We start from the raw sequence: 21,877 nt of genomic DNA, 5'->3' as shown, positions 1-21,877 counted from the left end.
GGAACGCAGGATCCGACGAACGTCTGCACCACAGCTCAAGATCGCTGACACCTCCGCTTCCTCTTCTTCGAGACGGCGTGTGCTTCAGGTCAGCGCTAAGCGAAAATGCGGAATGCACTGTGTCACTGGCCCCCGGAAAAAAAAAGAGCATCGTCCCGATGCGTAGCTGGTGTGTTGAAAAAGAAAAAAGTTCACCAAGGGAAGTTCACGTGTTGTGCGGCCGTAAGTCCAGCTCTAGCGCTACCGCTCGTAGTAAGGCTTGAGGCGGACAACGTGTACCACCTCAGGGTGCTGGGAGTGCCGAGTCTTCTGAAAGCCGTCAGGAATGACCTCATAGCTCAGGTCTCCAAGTGGCCTAATGACTTTGTAAGGTCCAAAATACCGGCAGAGGAGCTTTTCGCTAAGTCCGCGTCGGCGAATGGGAAACCAGACCCACACACGGTCTCCTGATGAGTACCGAGCATCACGGCGTCGAAGGTTATAGTGTTGGGCATCTCGGCATTGTTGGTCGAGAATCCTCACCCTGGCTAGCTGACGAGCCTCTTCAGCGAGGTGCAGGAAGGTGTGAAGATCCGCATTCGGGTCGATGTCGTCCACATGCGGTAACATGGCGTCTAGCATTGTGGTCACGTCGCGGCCGTAAACGAGACGGAACGGTGGCATGTTTGTCGTTTCCTGAACGGCCGTATTGTATGCAAAGGTGACGTATGGGAGCACTTCGTCCCAAGTTTTGTGCTGAACGTCCACATACATGGAGAGCATGTCACCTAGCGTTTTGTTTAAGCGTTCCGTTAAACCGTTCGTCTGAGGGTGGTAGGATGTCGTCCTTCGGTGGTCTGTATGATTGTGGAGTAAAATCTGCTGTAGGAGGTTAGCCATGAAAGCTGTACCCCTGTCGGTGATTAGGGTCTCCGGGGCACCGTGACGCAAAACGATTTGATGGATGAAAAATTTTGCTACGTCAAGGCAGTGGCACTTAGCAGAGCTGATGTTTCTGCGTATCGGGTCAGATAGTCAGTTGCCACGATGACCCACTTGTTTCCCGAATGAGAAAGAGGGAATGGGCCCAGCATGTCCATCTCGATCTGCTGGAAGGGCCGCGAGGGTGGTGCTATAGGCTTCAAGAATCCAGCAGGTTTTGTTGAGGGCACTTTGCGACGCTGACAGCCTCGGCACGTTCTGACGTAGTGTGCAACGTCCGACTGAAGGCGGGGCCAGTAATACTTCTCTTTGATTCTTGCAAGCGTGCGGGCTACACCCAAATGTCCAGAAGTCGGTTCATCGTGTGAAGCTTGAAGGATTTCGTCCCTTAGGCTCGTCAGTATACCCAATGTCCAGAAGTCGGTTCATCGTGTGAAGCTTGAAGGATTTCGTCCCTTAGGCTCGTCAGTATAACAATAAGGTATTGCTGATTGTTTGCGGCAAAATTTTTCTTTACGAGGACACCATGGCGAACGCAGAGAGACGCTACCGAGCGCTTGAAAGCCTTCGGGACAGTCGGGCGGGTCCCGTTAAGAAACTCAATGAGGTCCCGAAGTTCTGGGTCGGCGTATTGTTTGTCAGCAAGGCTCGTTGCACTGATCGCATTTAAGGTGATGTCGTCGTCGTAGTTGCCGTCCTCCGTTGGGGATTCGACGGGGGCACGCGAGAAGCAATCGGCATCCGAGTGTTTCCGGCCGGACTTGTACGCCACTGTCATGTCGTATTCTTGGAGGCGCAGACTCCATCTGACAAGGCGGGCTGATGGATCTTTGAGGGTCGCAAGCCAACACAAGGCATGATGGTCCGTAACTACAGTAAAACGTTTTCCATAAAGGTAGGGTCGAAATTTCGACGTCGCCCACACGATCGCTAGACACTCTTTCTCAGTTGCTGAGTAGTTAGCTTCAGCGCGAGACAAAGAGCGGCTGGCGTAAGTGGTGGCTCGCTCTCGACCGCTGTGGATTTGAACCAGAACGGCACCCAGGCCTACATTGCTTGCGTCAGTATGAAGCTCCGTATCTGCGCCCAAATGTCCAGAAGTCGGTTCATCGTGTGAAGCTTGAAGGATTTCGTCCCTTAGGCTCGTCAGTATAACAATAAGGTATTGCTGATTGTTTGCGGCAAAATTTTTCTTTACGAGGACACCATGGCGAACGCAGAGAGACGCTACCGAGCGCTTGAAAGCCTTCGGGACAGTCGGGCGGGTCCCGTTAAGAAACTCAATGAGGTCCCGAAGTTCTGGGTCGGCGTATTGTTTGTCAGCAAGGCTCGTTGCACTGATCGCATTTAAGGTGATGTCGTCGTCGTAGTTGCCGTCCTCCGTTGGGGATTCGACGGGGGCACGCGAGAAGCAATCGGCATCCGAGTGTTTCCGGCCGGACTTGTACGCCACTGTCATGTCGTATTCTTGGAGGCGCAGACTCCATCTGACAAGGCGGGCTGATGGATCTTTGAGGGTCGCAAGCCAACACAAGGCATGATGGTCCGTAACTACAGTAAAACGTTTTCCATAAAGGTAGGGTCGAAATTTCGACGTCGCCCACACGATCGCTAGACACTCTTTCTCAGTTGCTGAGTAGTTAGCTTCAGCGCGAGACAAAGAGCGGCTGGCGTAAGTGGTGGCTCGCTCTCGACCGCTGTGGATTTGAACCAGAACGGCACCCAGGCCTACATTGCTTGCGTCAGTATGAAGCTCCGTATCTGCGTTTTCGTCGAAGTGAGCCAGAACTGGAGGTCCTCGCAGACACCTCCGCTTCCTCTTCTTCGAGACGGCACGTGCTTCAGGTCAGCGCTAAGCGAAAATGCGAAATGCACTGTGTCAATACAAACTATCATCCTTTGCAACCGAGAGCGCCAATAGTGCCTCTTCAAGCTGCTTATCACTCCCTGGTCCATGGGCTGCAGCTTCGCCATTGTATTTGCTGGTAGAAATTCCAGACGGATGGCAGAAAGCCCAGCGACATGAACGTGCACAGGACAGTTATCAACAACAAACAGAACTTTACCTTTCTGTCTCTGGAAGCGGTGATCCGTCTCCTGAAGCCACTGCTCGAAAAGCACTTGCGTCATTCATGCCTTCGAATTAGCCATGTACGTGACTGGCAGCATTTTTATGTTTTCAAAGCAGCGTGGTGCTTTAGACTTCTCAATCACCAACAACCTTGGCTTGTCAATCCCAGTCATATTCGTGCCCACAAGGACCATTACCCGAAGCTCGCTGTGCTTTCCCGCCATGCAGTTATCACCAGCAAATGCGAGCGTTTTGTTTGGAAGCAGCTGGTAGAATAGTGCAGTTTCGTCCACTATGCATATATCTTGAGGGTCATATTCTTCCATGAGGCCATTCAGCTTGTTCTGCCTTCAATCGCTGCAAGCCATTTCGTCCATTGCTGCGGCCTCGCCGACAGCACAACGAAAGGCCAGAGCATGCCTTCTCCGAAAACGGTCGAGCCAGCCATCGCTGCACGCAAACTTCACATACAGCCGGCAGCGCAATTTCTTCTGCTTTTGATTTCAATATCATTCCATTCACTGGCAAATTCGCATCGCACGCTCTTTTCACCCAAGCAAGCAAAACGTCTTCTATGTCTTTGTGCATAGCTGTGCGCATTCTCTTCCGCTTCGGCGCAAACTCACCATCTTGCAGAGCATTAGTAATTCGCTGTTTGTCTTTCACAATACCGCTCACGGTACTTTTCGTGATGCCGAACTTGCACACTATTTCGGTCTTTGAAAGCCGGCCGGTGTGAACTTCGGTTAAAACTTCAATCTTCTCACGAAGCTCAAGCGGCTTTTTCCGAGGTTTCGGCTGACTAGCCATACTAGCAACATGACGAACAGGGCACGCACTAAAACAAACAACGGACACCACAATGTGACGGCGTACAGACAGGTGGGAGATTGCGGAACACGACAAGGTCACGGTGCACACGCATACCATGAACAATCGATATGCCTACTGCACAGTTTGCACGGCAGCCAGCAAACGCATGAGACACTGCCACATGGCATCGGTAGCACTGGCATGACAACATTGTCATGTGATCATCATTGGGAAACAAACAGCGTTGGCTGCTTTTTCTTCTCTCTTTTTTCTCTTTGCCTTTTTTTTATTCTCGAGTTTTGCTGGCTTTCCTGGCTGGGCTGCCCGCATGTTCTTTCTCTCTCTCTCTCTCTGTGCCGCTTTTCCTCCCTGCCCGAGATTGTAGGAGGAGTCTGCAAGTTGCAAGAACTCTGCCGACACAACGCAAATCTACTGGCACGATAAAAGATTATTGTTGGGAGTTGCTGCAGGGGCTAGGGAGGGAGGGCGGGAGGGCAAGGAGTAGGGAGGGGAGGAGCAGCGGCAGTTCTGCTTTCGCAGTATCGCCTTTCCAACGAAGACGTGGTTAGGTCTCTACGCCTCCCCGCATCGCACGGAGGGTTGGCGGCACAAAAAAGCTTTAATCTTATTTCACTTTTTCTTTCTTTCCGCTGAAATACTGCTCAAATGGTCGAGTAAAGCTGCATGGCTTGGGCGCGACTGGTCGTGAAAGTTAATCTTAACCGAATAGCGCATGCACAGTGTACATCGTAAGCAGATTTTTTTTGCATTGGCTCTATGGGAAACCAAACAAACGACCTCCACTGTTCATCTTAACCGAGGGTTCATTTTAAGCGAGTTCGTCTTAATGGGAGTCTACTGTTTATGGGTTAAACTGATAGAGAGCTGTGCGAAGTAAACTCTATGCTGACTGCCCCGTGCTTAATATTAATTGAACAGAGGCTGCTAGGGTTAATGATTCACTTGGTGGCAGCATAACCACCTGCTCAAGTCAGCAGGTGAGGTTATTACTTGTGGAAAAATTTTCCGAGTCACCGTGACTCCTTTGGTTTCTTATCTTTCTTTAATAAGAGCTTCATGGTAGCATTCTTTTCTGCTGTGCGTGCTCTGTCGCAAGCCTATGCTAGCACTTTTAAAGGGGTGGTATTGCCATCAGTGGAAGCACTGCACAGTAAAAAAAAACCCCAGGGAGTGCAAACTAATCCGGTGCCCTCCACTGTGGCGTCTCGTGTGCAGCTCTGAGAGATTCAGCCTCACTAACCATGCCTTACTCCCTTTTGTGATACCAGCGACAAAGCTGGTTCTAAAAATCAGTCTTTAGGCGATCCAGTTTACTGCAGCTGGTGGTACAGTTGAGCCCGCTTATAACGAACACGAGCGTCACGTGGCGTCCGTTCGTTATATCCCGAAGTTCGTGGTAAGTGGACCACAGCTTTAAAGACAGTTGCCTGTCAAAACTCAAAATTAAAAAAAATTTTCTTTGCGAAAAATTTTCTGGTGGACGTCTGTTTTTGCAGCGCTGATCTGATGAGTGAGGCTTCCAGTTTATTTCAAGCAGAAGCGTGCTCTTCGCCGAGGCCCTTGGCATAGTCAAGGTGTCTGAGGCTCTCTATGTAGCTTATTCTGCAGGCGCGCTTCGGCGCTGGCTCCAAAGAAACGATGCCCTCGTCCGTGCACAGTTCCGCGGTGTCGTCGTCATCAACGGAAACAGAATCATTCCAACCAAAGTCATGACCCCCATGCCGGAGTCAACGACGAGCTGCGACAAATCGCCACCGGACTGGTCATCTTCCGAAGCATCAGGCTTGGCATCAGACACTGTGTCGACGATGCCTGCCTTTCAGAAGCAGTTCCGCACGCAAGTGGCCGTCATCTCCGCCAAGGCCGGTTTCATCATCTCTACCGCTGAACACAATGGAAACGGGCACGGTGTTCCCATCTGCCGTCCTGAATTACAACCAGGGCCTGAGATTTGAACGAAGCCAACGAAACGTCCACACCACAACAAGAGTGACAAAAACGTATGGCAGGGTAGACTTGCAACATGGACAAGCGGCAATCAATCTAAAGATATACATATGCACAGCGACCAATGAGGGACGTCCGTGAGCGTCAGTGCAGCCATCTCTTGGCTACCACGGCAGGCTTACTTCACGGAGCGTGGCCTCCAAGATCAGCCCAGGCGGCTTGGTTGATTGCGGAGGCCGTGCACGGATTTGCAAGAGAGAGAGGAGAGGGGAGCGGAGTTGCAAAGAGGGGCGGGAGGGCGATCTTGGAAGGTGCGTCGGCGAGGAAAGGGTAGCTAGCTTGAGAGCGGCATGAAACGGGGCCAACGGGGCGGGCAGTTCGCCTGTGATGAGGCTCTGGAAAACAAGCTGTGCGCCGGGCGCGCAACGGGATCGGAGGCAGGTTATCTCGCATCGCGGCACCGGGCTTACGCCATCCGTTCGCTGTAACCGATCAGCAGGGTTTAATGACGCTTGTTATACGTGTGATTTTGTGCCATTGAAATAATTATATTTTGATGGTCGCGAAAAGTCTCGTTCGTTATAAGCGAAAGTTCGTCTTAAGTGGGGCCATTATATGTGGGCTCGACTGTATGTGCTGTGCCATACCATTTTCATGAAAATTTTGAGTGTGCCACTTCAGCTGGTGCCTTACTTCTCCCCGTAGCTCCCATCTTTTTTTCTCTAGCTTCAGAGTGCTCCCTAATTGAAGTCCCCTGATTCTTCCATCATCTCAGTGTACAAATATTCATGTACACAGCAACACTTCTGATACTTTTTCTGCAAAACTTCAGTGACAAGGTTCAGTGCACTTGTGCTGTGCTCATGCTATGCATCAGATGGCAAGCTCAACGTCTGCACCAATCTTACCTTACTTACTTGAATCTAGGCTGGCCACGATTCTAAGCTGACACCTAAAAGTTGGAGGCCAAATAAAGCAGAAAACTTTCTTTGAATGCAGGTCTGCGAAACAGCAATTGAGAACGACTGCAGGGACAGCATGCAAACGGGATTTATTTCCACGAACCTGCTCCCGCTCACTCGTCCTCGTCATTGCTGACCTCCTTATCACTGTCCTCTTCGTACAGAGCACAGTCCTCTGTGCCATCAAGTGCACTGAGAATGCTGTACTTTCGGAACAAGCGCGCAACCAAGCTTTCCGGAATGTCATCCCAGGCTGTAGCAATCCAGCTAGCTAAAACTAGCAACGGCGTATTTGATGCGGCCTGTTGGAGTTTGCTTGAGCATTTCACTTGTCCCATAGAATGCCTTGCTCTCTTGCCAGCTCTCTCACTTTGGCAACTCTGTGGTCACTGGAAGTGCCGCTGACCTTCACAATTTCACAAAGTCTGCCAGTGCTGAATCCACTTGAGAATGGCAGCCTTTCTTTTGGCTCGTGAAGGCCCTCCTCGCTGTAGTGCAAGCAAAAAACTCATCATGCTGCCCTCTTCCAACAGAAAATGAGGTCGAAATGGCAGGTATTGCACGTGTGTGCTTTTATCGGCATTGGCTATGGATATTAATAGCTACAGCGCCGTCTTCTGTTGGCGTCTTGTGGGGGAGCCAGATGCATGCAATTTTTTTAGCAAACAGAACGGAAATATCAGTTTGCATACACCAGAAACTTACGGTAAATGAGCCTGAATTGACAGGAATCCACGGTATATTTTATTGGAGCCAAAATCTGTAAAACGTACATATGGTGAGATTCTGGTTGTCTTCATAACACACTGGTGACTGTGCATTGGGACAGTATTCAACAGCTGCCCAATTTCTTGAGTTTCAGTACTTGCTACGATAAATGTATTTCAGTGGAGATTATTAAAAAAAAAAGCACCTGTGTCCTATGTTTGTTCGTGCAGTTAGAGAATCACAGGAGCTCGCAGTTAATCCAGAGCCCTCCACAGTGGCGTCTCTCAGAGGCCCTTTGCAGCTTCAAAGTGCAGAGCTCCATACGCCATACCACATCAGAATGCGATCATTGAAATAATCCGCAGACCTCCACCGTGGAGCTTTGTACAGTGAAAGCTCGTTAATTTGAACTTCGATAATTTGAATTTTTGAATAATTCTAACTACACTGCTTGGTTCGGCCAAGCTGCATAGAGATCTATGTATAAAAAGCCCGTTAATTCGAAAGCGAGTTGGTTCCGCTGTGAACAATTCGAACTACACGCCGCCGCGTCTGGGCAGCTTGGCACACAGCACGTGGCCAAAAAAAAAAAAAAGCACCTCTCCATAGTTAGAGGCTGCGCACGTCCTAAGCGGGGACAGAAGATGGAACCAGATAAAACCGTGCAAGAGTGGGTAAAGCCTAAATGGCGCCACCACTGGTGCGGCGGCCGGTGGCGCCGGAGGGTAGGGGTTGCTGGCTGTGGCGGCGGCTGCCTTCCCTCATTTCCGCACAGCCTCCAAAACTCGCAACTAAATACTCGTTAATTCTAGCCCTGTTAACTCGGAAATACAGATCAGTACTGTCGGCGCAGTCTCTGCCAACGACCATGAAAGGCTATGACTTCGGACAGGCGCTACAAATTATGTGCGAAAAACTTTTTTTTCTTTGCGAGTGTCGTCCATCTTTACGCCCATCAGTCGCCACCGGAAGCACGCAGTCAGCCGCGATCATGATGCCGGCTTTTAACATCGCTTGGCCGTGGCCCGGTGGTCAACCGCTGGCCAGAAGCGGCCAACACGGGCTAACAGCGCGTACCAATCAGGGCGCGAACGCGTCTGATTTCCGCCCGCTTCTACAACATGGCCGCGCCTGCCGAAGCCTCGGGACCACGACCCAAGCGGTCTCTTGCTTGACCGCGAACTCATCGTTGCCGCTACTGTGCCTCGTGTTCACGGCAAACAAATGTCGCACGAAGCTTTCGCTTTGTCTGAATATGCCCGCAGCACAAAATTTTAGTGATGAAATGCGCCAGATTTTTAGAATGTTTCCGGTTTTTGAAAGCTGCTAGTGTTAGCCACTACGCGTCGGTTGATGTCAGGAAGCGTAGGAGGTTCAAACAGGTTAACTATTTTGGTTCAAAAAGGGGCCACAAAGAATAATTCGTCCTCTTTGTTGTCATTGAATAAATAATAGCTTAATTGTAAATGCACAGCTGTTCTTTTCAGCTTTTTGCTAAGCATATGGTGCCGCTTGTGGTGCTGCACAGCGGCGGTGCGGCAGCGTTCCGCCGTGTGGCTCAAAATCCGCAGCGCAAGTTCGCTCCATGTGGGTCGCCTCTTAAGGCGAATGTACTGAAAACGAGGCTTGCACAACCGGACAAGTGCTGGCACTCTGCAAAGTTCTCTTCTCCCCCTTGCTAGAGCTAACTTCAAAAAGTACACACCGTGAGGTTATTGCTGAGCAGTATCTTGGCACACTGCCAAGAAATGCCGTTGTGGACCCTGACATTGGGAAAGGGAGGGAAGTGTTAATGACTGACGCTTTTCTTTTTTTCAAATTCTTAGGCAAAAATTGGGGGGGGGGTGGGTCATTATGTGAGTGGGTTCATAACACGGGTAAATGCGGTACATATACCGTAATGCAAATGGTTCTTGTCAGTTTTTTCGAGGCCATTCAATAATTCGAACATCGGATAATTCAAACTTTTTTCCTGGTCCCACGAAGTTTGAATTAACGAGTTTTCACTGTATAGCTTTCAAGTCAGCTTTGTTGAGTAAAATATCTTGCCATATTTACTGCGCTGGTTGTGTTAGCCTGGTTCTTCCAGTTTCATGTTATCATCATTGTCCCACCTATTTGGCCCATTCCAGCATGGAAAGACAGATGACGACATTTAGTATGCACAAAGCTGCTTGCTCAGGGGCACAGCCACTGTACCCTGGTCTGGGTTCTCTGTCGAGGCCAACTTATACAACTGAATTTGAACCAAAGCCGTAACCCAAACTGTGATCTAGGATATGCTTGCCCTCAGCCACAAATATGTCGTCATTCGCTCATTGGCTACTGCAGCTATTTCGCTTTAGTTTAGCTATTTGTCTGTGCTATTTGTGTAGCGGAGAATCTCTTGAAAGGTCTTGGTAAAAAGCTAAACATATTACGTAAGTGCTCCGCAGAGATTCTATTGTAGAAGGACTCTCCCGTTGAAAGGTTGCTTGCTTACTTGTACGGGCCACTGCAGGTGTGCCGAATACGAAGTTAGCGCGGCGTCTGTGTTTAAGCAGCTGTGCTAAGGAGTGCAGACACTTAATGCCGTGTGCTGCTCTTGCAACCTGCAATATGGAAGCTTTTCAGCACCAACAGTGTTGCAAAACAACAGAAATAAAACTAGAGGTCACCGAGCCAATTTGAGCTTCTAATAAGAGTCCTCAGTGGGCAGCTCTCTAGCCCTCCCCGCCTCCTACAACCAGACACGAAGTATACCGGTTTACTGCCGAATGGGAACGAGATTTTTCTGTTCTGCCCGTTTTCAAAATCGGTCCTAAGTAGGACGCCCCTCGTAAGCCCACCGGACATCCGGATTCGGATTTTCAGATGCACACCCGACATCCGGATTTGGATGATCGCTTTCGGACTTGCTTTGTTCTTCCTTTGGATGTCCGAATTCGGCTTCGGACGTACGGACCTTAAACGGACGTCCGTCAGACATTGTTGGCCGTCTGGGTTCTGCTCTGTTTCCAGAAAAAAGTTGCGAAGTGTGGTGCTCATCACTCTGTACTTGGAGAGTAAACAGCCGCAATCTTGTTTCTCCTTTCTTTGCAGGCCAGGGATCGCTAGACTTCTTGGAGAATACTGGAAAGCAGAAAGGTCCAAAGCCAGCTGCAGCTGGCAACCAACCAGGAAAGGGCAAACGCCTCTCAAAGTGAGTCATTCGCATGCAATGGAGGGCGTACGGGTAGCTGCAGCATGTAAGGGAACACTCAGTTTGCACTCAAGAATGAATTCTGTTGTTATTCGAACAGTGAAGTGAATGTTTTAGCAGTACCATCCATCCGGAAAGAGCTGCCGTGGTGGCTCAGTGGTGATGGCGCTCGGCTGCTGACTCGAAAAGCGCGGTTTCGATGCCGGTCACGGTGGATGAATTTCAATGGAGGCGAAATTCTAGAGGCCCATGTACTGTGCAATGTCAGTGCACATTTAGGGACCCCAGGTGGTTGAAATTTCCAGAGCCCTTCACTATGGCGTCCCCATAACCTGAGTCGCTTTGGGACGTTAAACCCCTATAAAACAAACATCCAGAGTGAAAATAGTATTGTGCCTCTCACTCAAGCTTATAGAGTAATCGTTTGCTCAATGTGTACAGAGTGTTTCACCTAAGACTACACAATTTTTAAAAATAGGCTTTTTGAGTTATAAGAGCGCTTTTATCGTCATAGCATTGTCAGCTGTGTAGTACATCAGAATACAGCTAAGGCTAACTATAGCAGGCTGGTCATTTAATATTGAGCAGTTAACTTTTTTACTATTACTGTTAGGCTCCTTAATTATTGAGAGGTGCGGAGCCCACCGTAAGTAATATCTGTATCAGTTTTTAGAATTTAGAATACATGGTTATCCTCGGTGCTGTTGCCCAACAAATCTTGGCTACATTGCACCAGAATACACGCATTGCGCCAGAATAAATGTCAGAATACTAATGCAAGTGTGCTGGCATAAATGCAGTAAATCTCTCCTCCCACACTTGGTGTTAAAAACACTGACTGACAGCAGCATTTCGAACCACCCCATTTGTTGCTCCATGTCTCATTGCCATGGTGGAAAACCTGTGGTCAGTTTTCTCACCCTCCTCCTCCTCTTCTCTGGCACACTTTGTGCATCCTGCCAGGTCGCAGTTGAAGAGGCAGTACAAGGACAAGAAGTACGGCTATGGCGGGCAACGCAAGCGGTCCAAGTTCAACACGGCGAGCAGTTCGGCCGACGTGGAGGGCTTCAGTCGGAAGAAGCACAACATGGCACCCGGGGCTGGCAAGGTTTGGTCCAGTTTCCTGCCCTCTCTGTTAGGACTGCGTTTACACCTGTCAAAAAGTCAGGATGAGCATTGCCTCACATGGCGATGCTTTATGCTTTTTAATGTGCGAGCATTAGAGGGGACATGTAGAGATAGTGAAACCCTCTGAAGCTCTAGGGGTGAAGCCCTGCCCTCCGGATTGTGAGCAAACTGTCTACCGTTGCAGGTGGTAGTAAAATTAATGATTTGTCGCAAGTGTTTGCCCGTCAAGAATATCCTGGGTCACAGAAGCCCCACCGGAGGCAGCAGTGGCACATCGCTTAACCGCTGCACCAGGGCACGAGGACTCCCAGGGATCTATGAAGGAAAAATAGAGAATGACCGATGTCGCGGCATTAAAAGAAGATGACAAGAACAGAGAGGCCAAGATCAAAAATGAAAGTAGTTAAAAAATAAAAAAGAAGTGAGTATGTGATCAGCTAGTGTAGTGCGTAGTGGCGACCGCTCATTCATTCCCATGGTGTCACCCAAATGGGTGTCATTGAGTTTTTTTGCTGGCCTATATTAAATGTGGCCTCGTGTGCATACTAGCTGCAGTGTCTACTTAGTGTATGCATAGGTTGTGTGTCTGCACATACATACATAGTGCTACTTACGGGTCTACTTTTTTTTTTTTCAAAAATGATCATTAAAAATTGACGGGTCGACCTGTATGCAGAGCCAACCTATATTTAAGGGGTCGAAGGTAGTTTCATCCAAGCCAGTGGGAATATACACCTCGTGCCCATGCCAGTTCTAAGCAGGATGCATGGACCTGCATAAGTGAAAAAAAAATCGTGTATTCAATGGAAATTATTCTGCTGAGAAAAATTTGAATTGCGAGCCATTTACGGGGCTCGCTTGTGCTTTGGGTGTTGTTCTTGGGCGCTCAGTAGACAATGTGAGAGCAAACTTCCGATAACCCCAGTGGCGTAGTAGAAGCTCCAGACTGTGTGTTGTGATGGAATTTGAAACCATAGAACCTTTGGCAGTTATGTCTGCCTCTGTCAGCCAGGTAGCAGGCAAGTATGGAAAGCAGGACTGGGAGCCGTTTTATTGCGTTTGGCCGCTGTTTACCTCCGACTGTTTGCCTTGCCATTGTCTTGAGATGCGTGTGTGCTATGATGTGATGGGATTTCGAAACTACGTAATGAAGTGTGATATATGTGTCAACTTATATATTTTTGGCCAGCAACGTCTGCATATTGCGGGCCCGCCTTACATTCGAAGTCATTATACGTGGCTATATACGACACTTCTTTCGATACCTTTTCTGGTTTTATTTAGTTGTTAATGTTATATCCATCTTGTGCTCTTCTGTGTCTTATGTATTTCACTTTGTAGCAGTTGTTTTTAAGCTATTTTTTGGTGTGTAAGCACTACAACTCTTGTGTCAGAAAATCAATATGTCTGACCATACCGCATCTACTCGAACCTAGCCCGGCCTTGATTCTAGGCGGACCCCCGAAGTTCGTAAAGTCAGAAAATAAAAAAGTTTACTTGAATGTGAGCCTTATGAAAAAAGGCATTGACTAGGACTGGGACATGCATTTTATTAAGCTTGCGGTGCTTGTCGTAGCACGTCGAATGCTCACTCATCGTCTTCGTCAACATTGCTGACATCACTGTCCTCTTTGTAGCTGGCTTCCTCTCATAGTGCACTGTCTTCGCTTCCGTCCAGCGCGTTCGAGACGCTGCACTTGCGGAAGGCCCGCACAATCAGTTCAGCTGGAATTTCCTCCCATGCCGGGGCAGCCCAGTTCGCCACTTGGCTGGATATGTTGGCTAAGCGAAGCACACTTGATGCGCCTGGTCGATGTGAGCTGGTGGTCCTGATGCGTCAGCCAGTTGTTGTAGTGCTTCCGCAGCCTTTCCTTAAAGGGCTCGTTGATTACAACGTCGAGTGGTTGTAGCTGGCTCGTCATTCCTGTGGGTATCACCTGAATGTCCATACCGCCTTTCGAAAGCACTGACTTTAAGGCATCTGTCAAGTGGCCGCTGTAGGAGTCGAGAATTAGGAGTGACTCTTTGAACAACAGGGCCCCGGCACGACGTTGCCAAACGGTCTTCACCCAATCTTCGACTAGGGCGCCACTCATCCATCCATTCTCTTGTGCGTGCACAATGACGTTTTTTGGGAAAACCTCGCCGGATGGAAGCATTCTCCGCTTAAAAATGAGGTACGGCGGCAGTTTTCGCCCATCGGCCATGCAACATAACATCACGGTAAGACGTTGCTTCTCATACCCAGCAGTTCTTACTTTCACCTGTTTTGTGCCCTTCTCATTGACTTTGTACTCCACAGGCATGTAGAAATAAATACAGTAGGGTCTGATCGGTTTTACCGATTTGGCCCAGGTTGTACTGCTTCTCCAGCCGCTTCTTGATCATAAAGCGCTGAAATTCCACTAGCTTCTCCTCAAAATGAGGTGGTATATTTTGGCATACGGAAGTCCACCGTCGCAGGCAGAACCCGAAACGCTTCATGAAACGCGTGACCTAGCCCCTGCTGGCTTTAAATTGGGTCTGTGGGACGCCTCTAATGTTAGCGACCTCCCTCGCCTTTTGCTGTATTATCTCCGTCGTCACGGACATTGCACCTTGCTTTTGCTTCCTGATAAAGTTGGCGGCATCCTTTCCACCTCGTGGTGTCGCCCGCTCTTGGGCCAGTGAAGGCCATTCGCTTTGCAGCGCAGCTGATGAGCTCATTCCGCTGCTTCTGCCACAGGCGCACATTCTTCTCATCCACGCCGAAGTCGCGCTGGGTTTTTAGGTTTGAGGTGCTTTCCGCTTAAAAGCCGCGACATAATGGCATCGCTTGGTAGCCCCATTGTGCCGCAAACACGGGCGTTTCTCGAAGTCACGTGGCGACAAACACAAGCAAGTAGCAGACGGCGAGGCATTTGTTCACAACGTTCAAAAAGCCTGCGCCAACAAGCAAAATGAAGCCTGCAAGCAGCTGCAAGCTGTGGCCGCGAGATGGCGTTGCGTGTTTAGCAGTTGCAAGCAAACCGCATCCTAAGCCGAGCTCTGACTTTCGTAAACGTTTTAAAAACAAAAAGCGCCGGCCTACATTCGAGTGAATATGGTATTTCTGAAGTCTCTTTTAACAAGTGACAAAGTGGAGAGTGTAAAATCCTTCTCTCCAAGTGACGTCAGCTAAGGATAGCTACCGGAAGGCTACAACCAGCCACGTCCCTGGCTCTGGGGCACTGTCGAAGGCCAAGAGGTGCAAAAGGGTGCTGATCGCCTGGCTACCAGATGTTCACGTTGCTATATCTTTCATGGCGCTTTCAGCAAGTGCGAGATAAAGTGTTAACTGTTCAATGGATGCTTGCCGCACCATGGCTAGTCACTTGTTTAGTGAGGCAAAGCCAGCTGCCGGCCATCTGAGCAAGCTCAGCTTCGCGCTCGGCGGTTCGATATATCTCTTATGGCATACCTCTTTCGATATGTAGACTAAGAATTGCTTGTGTTTTTAAAAATATTTACAAACAGTTCAGTATAACCAGTAATCCTTTATATCTGTGTTCGTTATATCGTGGTTTAATTGTATTTTAAAATTTTCCTGTTGCCTTGCAGAAACGTCCTGGCAAGGCAAGGCGGCAGAATATGAAGAACAAGCAGAGCAGAAAATGACGCTGTCCTGCTTGTTGTGTGCACTGGACCAAGAAATGAGTGGCTGCTGTGAGTTGACTGAGAAAAGAATAAACTGTACATGTTTTTTGTTTATTGTTGTAAATCTGGCATATATATCAAGGCAGCTGCTGGTTTGCGTTCTGGTGCTCTTAACCTCGTACTCAACCCCTGGGGTCACTTGTGGCATATTTCATCAGGCGTGAAATTTTGAAATGTCAGCGTCTTTTCATTTTAAATGTGTAACATGTTTTGGATGATCCACAAAATAATAACAGAGATGCTTCTTACGTCCAAGAGAAGAGGGCGTTGCACACCACACCATGCGCACCATGTATGATCTACCTGTGGCAGTTTGCAGAGTTGTTATAGTACCACAAATGGCTGGGTACTGGCTGCAGATTGTTGCCTTCCGTCGAGATGCACTCCGCACCTGTGCCTCTCTTGCTGGCATCTAACAGATATCATTCTATCATACCTTCGCGACCAGGGATATTCTCTGGCATTTATGTTTAACAGCGGGGTGCTTTGAAGGACGATAAGAAATCACACAAACCCAGTGCTTATGTGGAACTGAAATGTAATACACAAAATGCATAATACTTGATAGGCTACCAAAGGACTAAAAGTTAATGTGTAGCTGCAGGACGTGCAGACACTTTAGCAACAGACAATTGAAGATAACTGCAATCGATTTTTGTCTGAAAGCAGCACTTATTTATGTAGTCGCAGCTAGAACACTGCTCGGGCTTATTTCTGGAGGCCCAGCCCTGCTTTTGCCAATTAGATCCCAATGAGCTGTGTTGGGCTGGAAAAGGCATTTGGTGCCATTGACATGTATCGTCGACCACCTTGCAGCTTAAGGATGATCAGAATACGGAAGCCTGTAGGAGTTCTGTTACAGTGGACACTACAACATTGTAAAAGCGGCTCTTTTTTTCAGTGAGCCAAGTATTTAGAATAGAATAGGGTAAATCAACAAATGCACATATAGTAGTCTGCCTACAGACTTTGCGTACCACAAATATAAAAGAGGTATACAGGCCTAGGACAGGGTTAATTGGAGAGACATGGGAGAGGCCTTTGCCCTGCACTCGGTGTAGTAAGGCTAATGATGATGACAGGTGCCGACCCTCGCTATCTTCGAATCTTATGCATGACTGAAAATTTATTGAGTTAGATTCCTTGTGTGCTTTAAGAAATAACATGGCACTGCTCTGAACTGGTCATTGGAAACCTGATTTAAACCTCAGGTGTCCTGAGAAGTAAGAGTCAAGAGGAAAGGCTAATTAGAAATCATTTAGGAAAACTAACGAAGGTTGCAGGCTCACAGGTTATAAATGCGATACACGAAATTATCTCAGATAAGCTGTGTTCGATGATTATGCAACCGAACCTTGGTATAGAGAACAGGTAAAAAATAGTTTGATATTGCTGAAAATCGTAATATAAAAATTTAGTAAACAAACGCACGCGTGAGCAGCGCAATTTAATTGGTGATGGGACAGAAACTAGGGCACGTGGTTATACGTAACGTGCTACAAGTATAATTAGTTGCATGTAATCAGTTATATTTTCTTTTAATTTGCAACTAATTGATTACTTTTCAAGCAATAACGTTCCGGGTAATGAATATACTTTTTTCTGCAGTTGATTACTGGTAAACAGTTACTTTTTTCCAAAAACAAGTTGTAACCGGCAGTGCAGGATTGAGAACCTCAACCTGATGACAAACACTGGTGCTAATAGAAATCTTTCCTTCATGACAGAGCGACAATGGACACAACCTGACGACACACTGGTGCTAATAGGAATGTTTCCATCATGACAGAGCGACAATGGACCAGCTGTCAAAAAGCATGACATGCGATCATGTCCGTACCACAACCGCATTACTGCTATCCTCTATGGCAGTTCTCGTCCTGAGAAACATCACGTGACCACTCTGTAGAAACCGTGGTAGGGACCCTGTTTTGTCAGATGGTGCCGCAACTTGCTTCCCACTACACTGAACTCGCAGGCATGCACACACAGCATGGGGTAACAACAAAACGCGACGCTTCATAGAGGGCTTGGACACTAAAGCCCTTTGCTCCAGCACATACACTGAGAGAGTGTTCAGTGTAGCTGCTGCTCTTCACGAGGAAATGTGGGAAAATTATTGATTAAAACTGAGACGTAGCTTCTTTGGAAATGAACGTCTAACAATCTATCAAACAAGCTACAGTAGTTCTTATGTAGTCTGGGTATATTTGTGTTAAAGCAATAAACGTTGGAAGGAGAACAACACAACAGTAATCGGTTACTTATGCATAGAGTTACTTTTTTAGTGCTCTAATTGAACAATTGCTGCGATCAGTTGCATTTCAGATAAAGTAATTTGTTGTGTCCCCTATGCTGTGTCCCCTTCTTTTGTTCTGTTCTGTGTCACCAGTGTTCTTTTCTAACGGCCACTTGCCCCTCTTCGCGCGCCGTCGCGAGATGCCCCCCACGGCGGGCCCCCGCGCCCTCTTGTTCTGGGAAGCCACTCCCTCGCGTAAACGCCGCGCCGTCCCCTCTGTCCTTCGGGCGGCAGTTCGGCTTCCGCCTCGGTCGACGCTGGTCGCACCCTCTTTAGTAGTAAATAAACAGTGTGAAATTATAGCGTGTCTTTTGCTGCATTGACAACAACTTCCGGACACGACAGTGGCGACGAGAAAGGGGATTTGACCCGCGCTACGCAACGCTATTGACAAGCCATGGCTACGCGAGGGTTTCCTAACCAGATACCAGAATTCAACGGCTCATCGTGGTCATCGTGGGTTGGACGCCTCCAGTTCTACTTTGAAGCTAACAACATCACAGACCCAGCCTTGAAGAGGGCCAACCTGCTGACGCTGTGCGGGGAGCAGACCTACGACACTGTCTGCGCCCTTATTCAGCCAAGCACACCAGCGGCAGAGTCTTACGACGACATCGTAGCAGCACTGCAAAAGCACTACGACCCAAGGCGATCCGAGGTCTACAGCCGGGCTCGCTTCCAACGAAGAGATCAACTGGAAGGAGAAACTGTGAGCGCCTACATAGCAGCGCTCAAGAAGCTGCCTGCCCACTGCAATTTTGGGACGCTGACCACAACAGCTACCGGGCAGGAAAGAGAAGCAGCTTCTTCTGCTAACACGACCATGCTTCCCTTGGGCGTGATGTTACGTGACAGGTTTGTGTGCGGACTGAGTGACGAGTCACTGCAGCAGCGCATGTTCGCTGAGAAGGATCTCACGTTCAACAAAGCTTACGACATCGCCGTACGAGCGGAGAGCGCCGGTCACCAGCAGAGAGAGATTCGCCGGAACACCGAGCCGGTACACCAAACAAGCAACCAGGTACACAAAACTCCTGTTGCTGCGAAATTGGTAAAGAAAGCACAACGCTGCTGGCGGTGTGACGACCAACACAACCCCCTGGAATGCCGATTCCAGTCAGCCACGTGTAATTTTTGCCACAAGCGAGGGCATATCGAGAGAGCTTGCATTAAGAAACGGAAGCTTGTCAAGATAAAGTCACCTTCCCAGCCTAATCACAGCGTCGACGCCTCAGAGAATACGCCGCCATCTGATGTCCATGGAACAACATCAGCAGCACCATCTGTGTTGTACGACCTGAACACCATGAATCTCGGCACACGACCGAAGATTTTTACTGAAGTAAGCGTACATGATCAACTGATTAAGTTCGAGGTGGACTCCGGCGCAGCCTGTACTCTGATCAGTGAGGACACATTCCGAACTTCGTGGCCATCTGGCGCACCAACCCTGCAACAAGACGACGCACCTGCGAACGTGGTCAGGACAAAACCTGCCACTATTGGGCTCTGCCAACGTGCGGGTTAATTACAACGGCAAGACCCATACGCTACCTCTGCTGTTGTGAAGGGCTCAGGATCAAGCCTCCTAAACTGGTTTACTTCATTAGGAGTGACCATATGCGGCATACACCAGACGCCGAGCCAGGATGTGGTTGAGCAACTGCAAGAGAAATACGAAATAGTATTCTCGGAAGAAATTCCAGGAAACGGAGGGCCCCCAGTCACACTGGAGTTGTTGGGCAATGCGCAACCAAGGTTTTTGAAGGCCAGGCCGGTGCCGTTTGCTCTCCAAACTTCAGTTGAAAAGGAGTTAGACAAACTGGAGCAGCAAGGTGTCATCGAGCCAACGCAACATTCACAATGGGCCACACCACTTGTGGTAGTTCGCAAGAAGAACGGAACCATACGCCTCTGCGGAGACTACCGGAGCACCGTCAACCTTGCGACTAAAGCATCCTCTTACCCGCTACCGACACCTGAGGAAGTGTTCAGTATATTACGTGGCGCAAGAGTCTTCAGCACATTGGACCTCACCCAGGCGTATCAGCAGCTGAAGGTGAGCGAATCAACGGCAGAATTACTGACAATACACTGAAAGGCTTGTACAAAGTCAAGCGACTGCCTTTCGGCGTAGCTGCAGCCCCGGCCATATTTCAAAAGTTCATGGAGACAGTGCTTCAAGGGATCACAGGAGTTTGCGTCTACCTTGACGATGTCATCATCAGTGGCGCTTCCATCGAAGAGCATGCAGCGCGCCTAGAGCTTGTTTTTCAAAGGCTAGCAAGCGCAAATTTGTGCATAAGCAAATCTAAATGCTGTTTTGCGGTGCCAGAAGTGCAATTTCTGGGACACCGAATTGATGCAGCAGGCATCCACCCTACCTAAGACAAAGTGCGAGCAATCACCGAAGCGCGAGCACCAACAAACAAACAGACAGGCGTTTCTCGGACTCCTAACGTTATACGACCGATTCTTGGAGCAAAGAGCTACCGTGGCCAACGACTTGTACCAACTCCTTCGGAAGGATGTGACATGGACATGGTCGTCACGCCATCAACGGTCATTCGACGCCCTGAAAGACCTGCTTCGAAGATGTACAGTCCTCCGCCACTACGACGAAAGGAAGCCTCTGCTTTTGGCTTGCGACGCATCTCCGTACGGAGTCGGCGCAGTTCTGTCGCAGACTGACGACCAAGGAAGGGAAGCCCCTATCGCCTTCGCCTCACGTACGTTGTCGCAAGCAGAGCGCAACTACGCGCAACTTGACAAAGAAGGGCTAGCTGTGGTCTACGCGGCGACACACTTTCGCCAGTACATTGCCGGCCGAAAGGTGACGTTTATAACATCACCGACCGCTATTGGGCATTTTGGGACCAAAAAAACCTATGCCATCGACGTTGTCTCCACAAATGACCCGTTGGTGCATCAAACTCTCAGCGTACGACTACGATCTGATCTACCGCAGTGGGAATAAACATCAAAACGCCGATGCGCTGAGCCGCCTGCCACTAGACGCAACTGTTGACGAACCACCTCCACCTGGAGACGTTCTCATGCTCGAAGCGCTGCCAGATCCTCCGCTTACAGCAGCCACAGTTGCAGCATCTACGCAGAAGTGCGCAGCTCTCCGGCTGGTTTACACAGCTGTTCAGCAAGGCAACGTGCACAAACTCAAAGGGGACAACTTCGACGCTTACCGCAGGCGAGCTACAGAGTTGAGCACCCATCGCGGCTGCATCATTTTTGGGTCTCGAGTTGTGATTCCGAGAGAACTACGCGCAAAAGCCATGTCTCTCATCCACGCTGGACATAGGGGCGTCGTTGCGATGAAAAAGTGTGCCCGAAGCTACATGTGGTGGCCTGGCATTGACCACGACATCGGAACAATGGTCCGAGATTGCAAGCCTTGCCAGAGCAGCCGCAGCGCCCCGCCTAAAGCTCCTCTCCCAGAATGGGAAAAACCAGACACACCCTGGCACACCTTGCACATTGATTTTGCAGGACCAATTGAGGGCTGCATCTTCCTCGTGGTCGTAGATGCCTACACCAAGTGGCTTGAGATAAGAGAAATGAAACAGACGACTTCGGCAGCAGTCATTGACAACCTAATTCTAAGGGGGGAAGGAAGTGTTGTGTCCCCTGTGCTGTGTCCTCTTCTTTCGTTCTGTTCTGTGTCACCAGTGTTCTTTTCTAACGTCCACTTGCCCCTCTTCGCGCGCCGTCGCGAGATGCCCCCCACGGCGGGCCCCCGCGCCCTCTTGTTCTGGGAAGCCACTCCCTCGCGTGGACGCCGCGCCGTCCCCTCTGTCCTTCGGGCGGCAGTTCGGCTTCCGCCTCGGTCGACGCTGGTCGCACCCTCTTTAGTATTAAATAAACAGAGTGAAATTATAGCGTGTCTTTTGCTGCATTGACAACAACTTCCGGACACGACATAATTGTAATCGGTTATTTTATGCAATTTGGACAAGACTGCTCGAGCCACTTGTAATGGAGAAAATAGGAGACCTTTTCCGATATTTGAACGCCATTTCGAAAGTGCGCATGGCAATCCCGGAGTCCACGGAAAACCGTGCCCGCCAGTTAGGTTGGCTTTCTCACACAGCACTGCTAACACAGCGGTGGCGGGCTAAGCGCCAGCTACGGTTTCT

General features: G+C 49.2%; 2 protein-coding genes across 2 annotated transcripts in view; both read left to right on the top strand.

Annotated features, from left to right (window-relative positions):
* The window catches only part of LOC144110447 (putative rRNA-processing protein EBP2), a 49,215-nt gene extending 33,734 nt beyond the window's left edge, over positions 1-15,481 (top strand). The window contains exons 6-8 of the mRNA XM_077643346.1: positions 10,525-10,624; positions 11,588-11,732; positions 15,332-15,481. Of these exons, the coding sequence (XP_077499472.1) occupies positions 10,525-10,624; positions 11,588-11,732; positions 15,332-15,388 (302 nt within the window). The 3' untranslated portion in view covers positions 15,389-15,481. The remainder of the gene's footprint in view (positions 1-10,524; positions 10,625-11,587; positions 11,733-15,331) is intronic.
* Positions 15,482-18,123: 2,642 nt separating this feature from the next.
* On the top strand, positions 18,124-21,266 carry LOC144109788 (uncharacterized). Its single transcript, XM_077642577.1, has 3 exons — positions 18,124-18,726; positions 19,363-19,785; positions 21,231-21,266. Exons 1-3 carry the CDS (start codon positions 18,124-18,126, stop codon positions 21,264-21,266), a joined length of 1,062 nt encoding a protein of 353 aa, XP_077498703.1.
* Positions 21,267-21,877: the final 611 nt, after the last annotated feature.

Source organism: Amblyomma americanum, chromosome 11 (genome assembly GCF_052857255.1).
Source record: "Amblyomma americanum isolate KBUSLIRL-KWMA chromosome 11, ASM5285725v1, whole genome shotgun sequence".
Classification (NCBI taxonomy): Eukaryota; Metazoa; Arthropoda; class Arachnida; order Ixodida; family Ixodidae; genus Amblyomma; species Amblyomma americanum.
The sequence above is the reverse complement of the archived record's forward strand: the minus strand, read 5'-3'. Positions and strand labels throughout refer to the sequence as shown.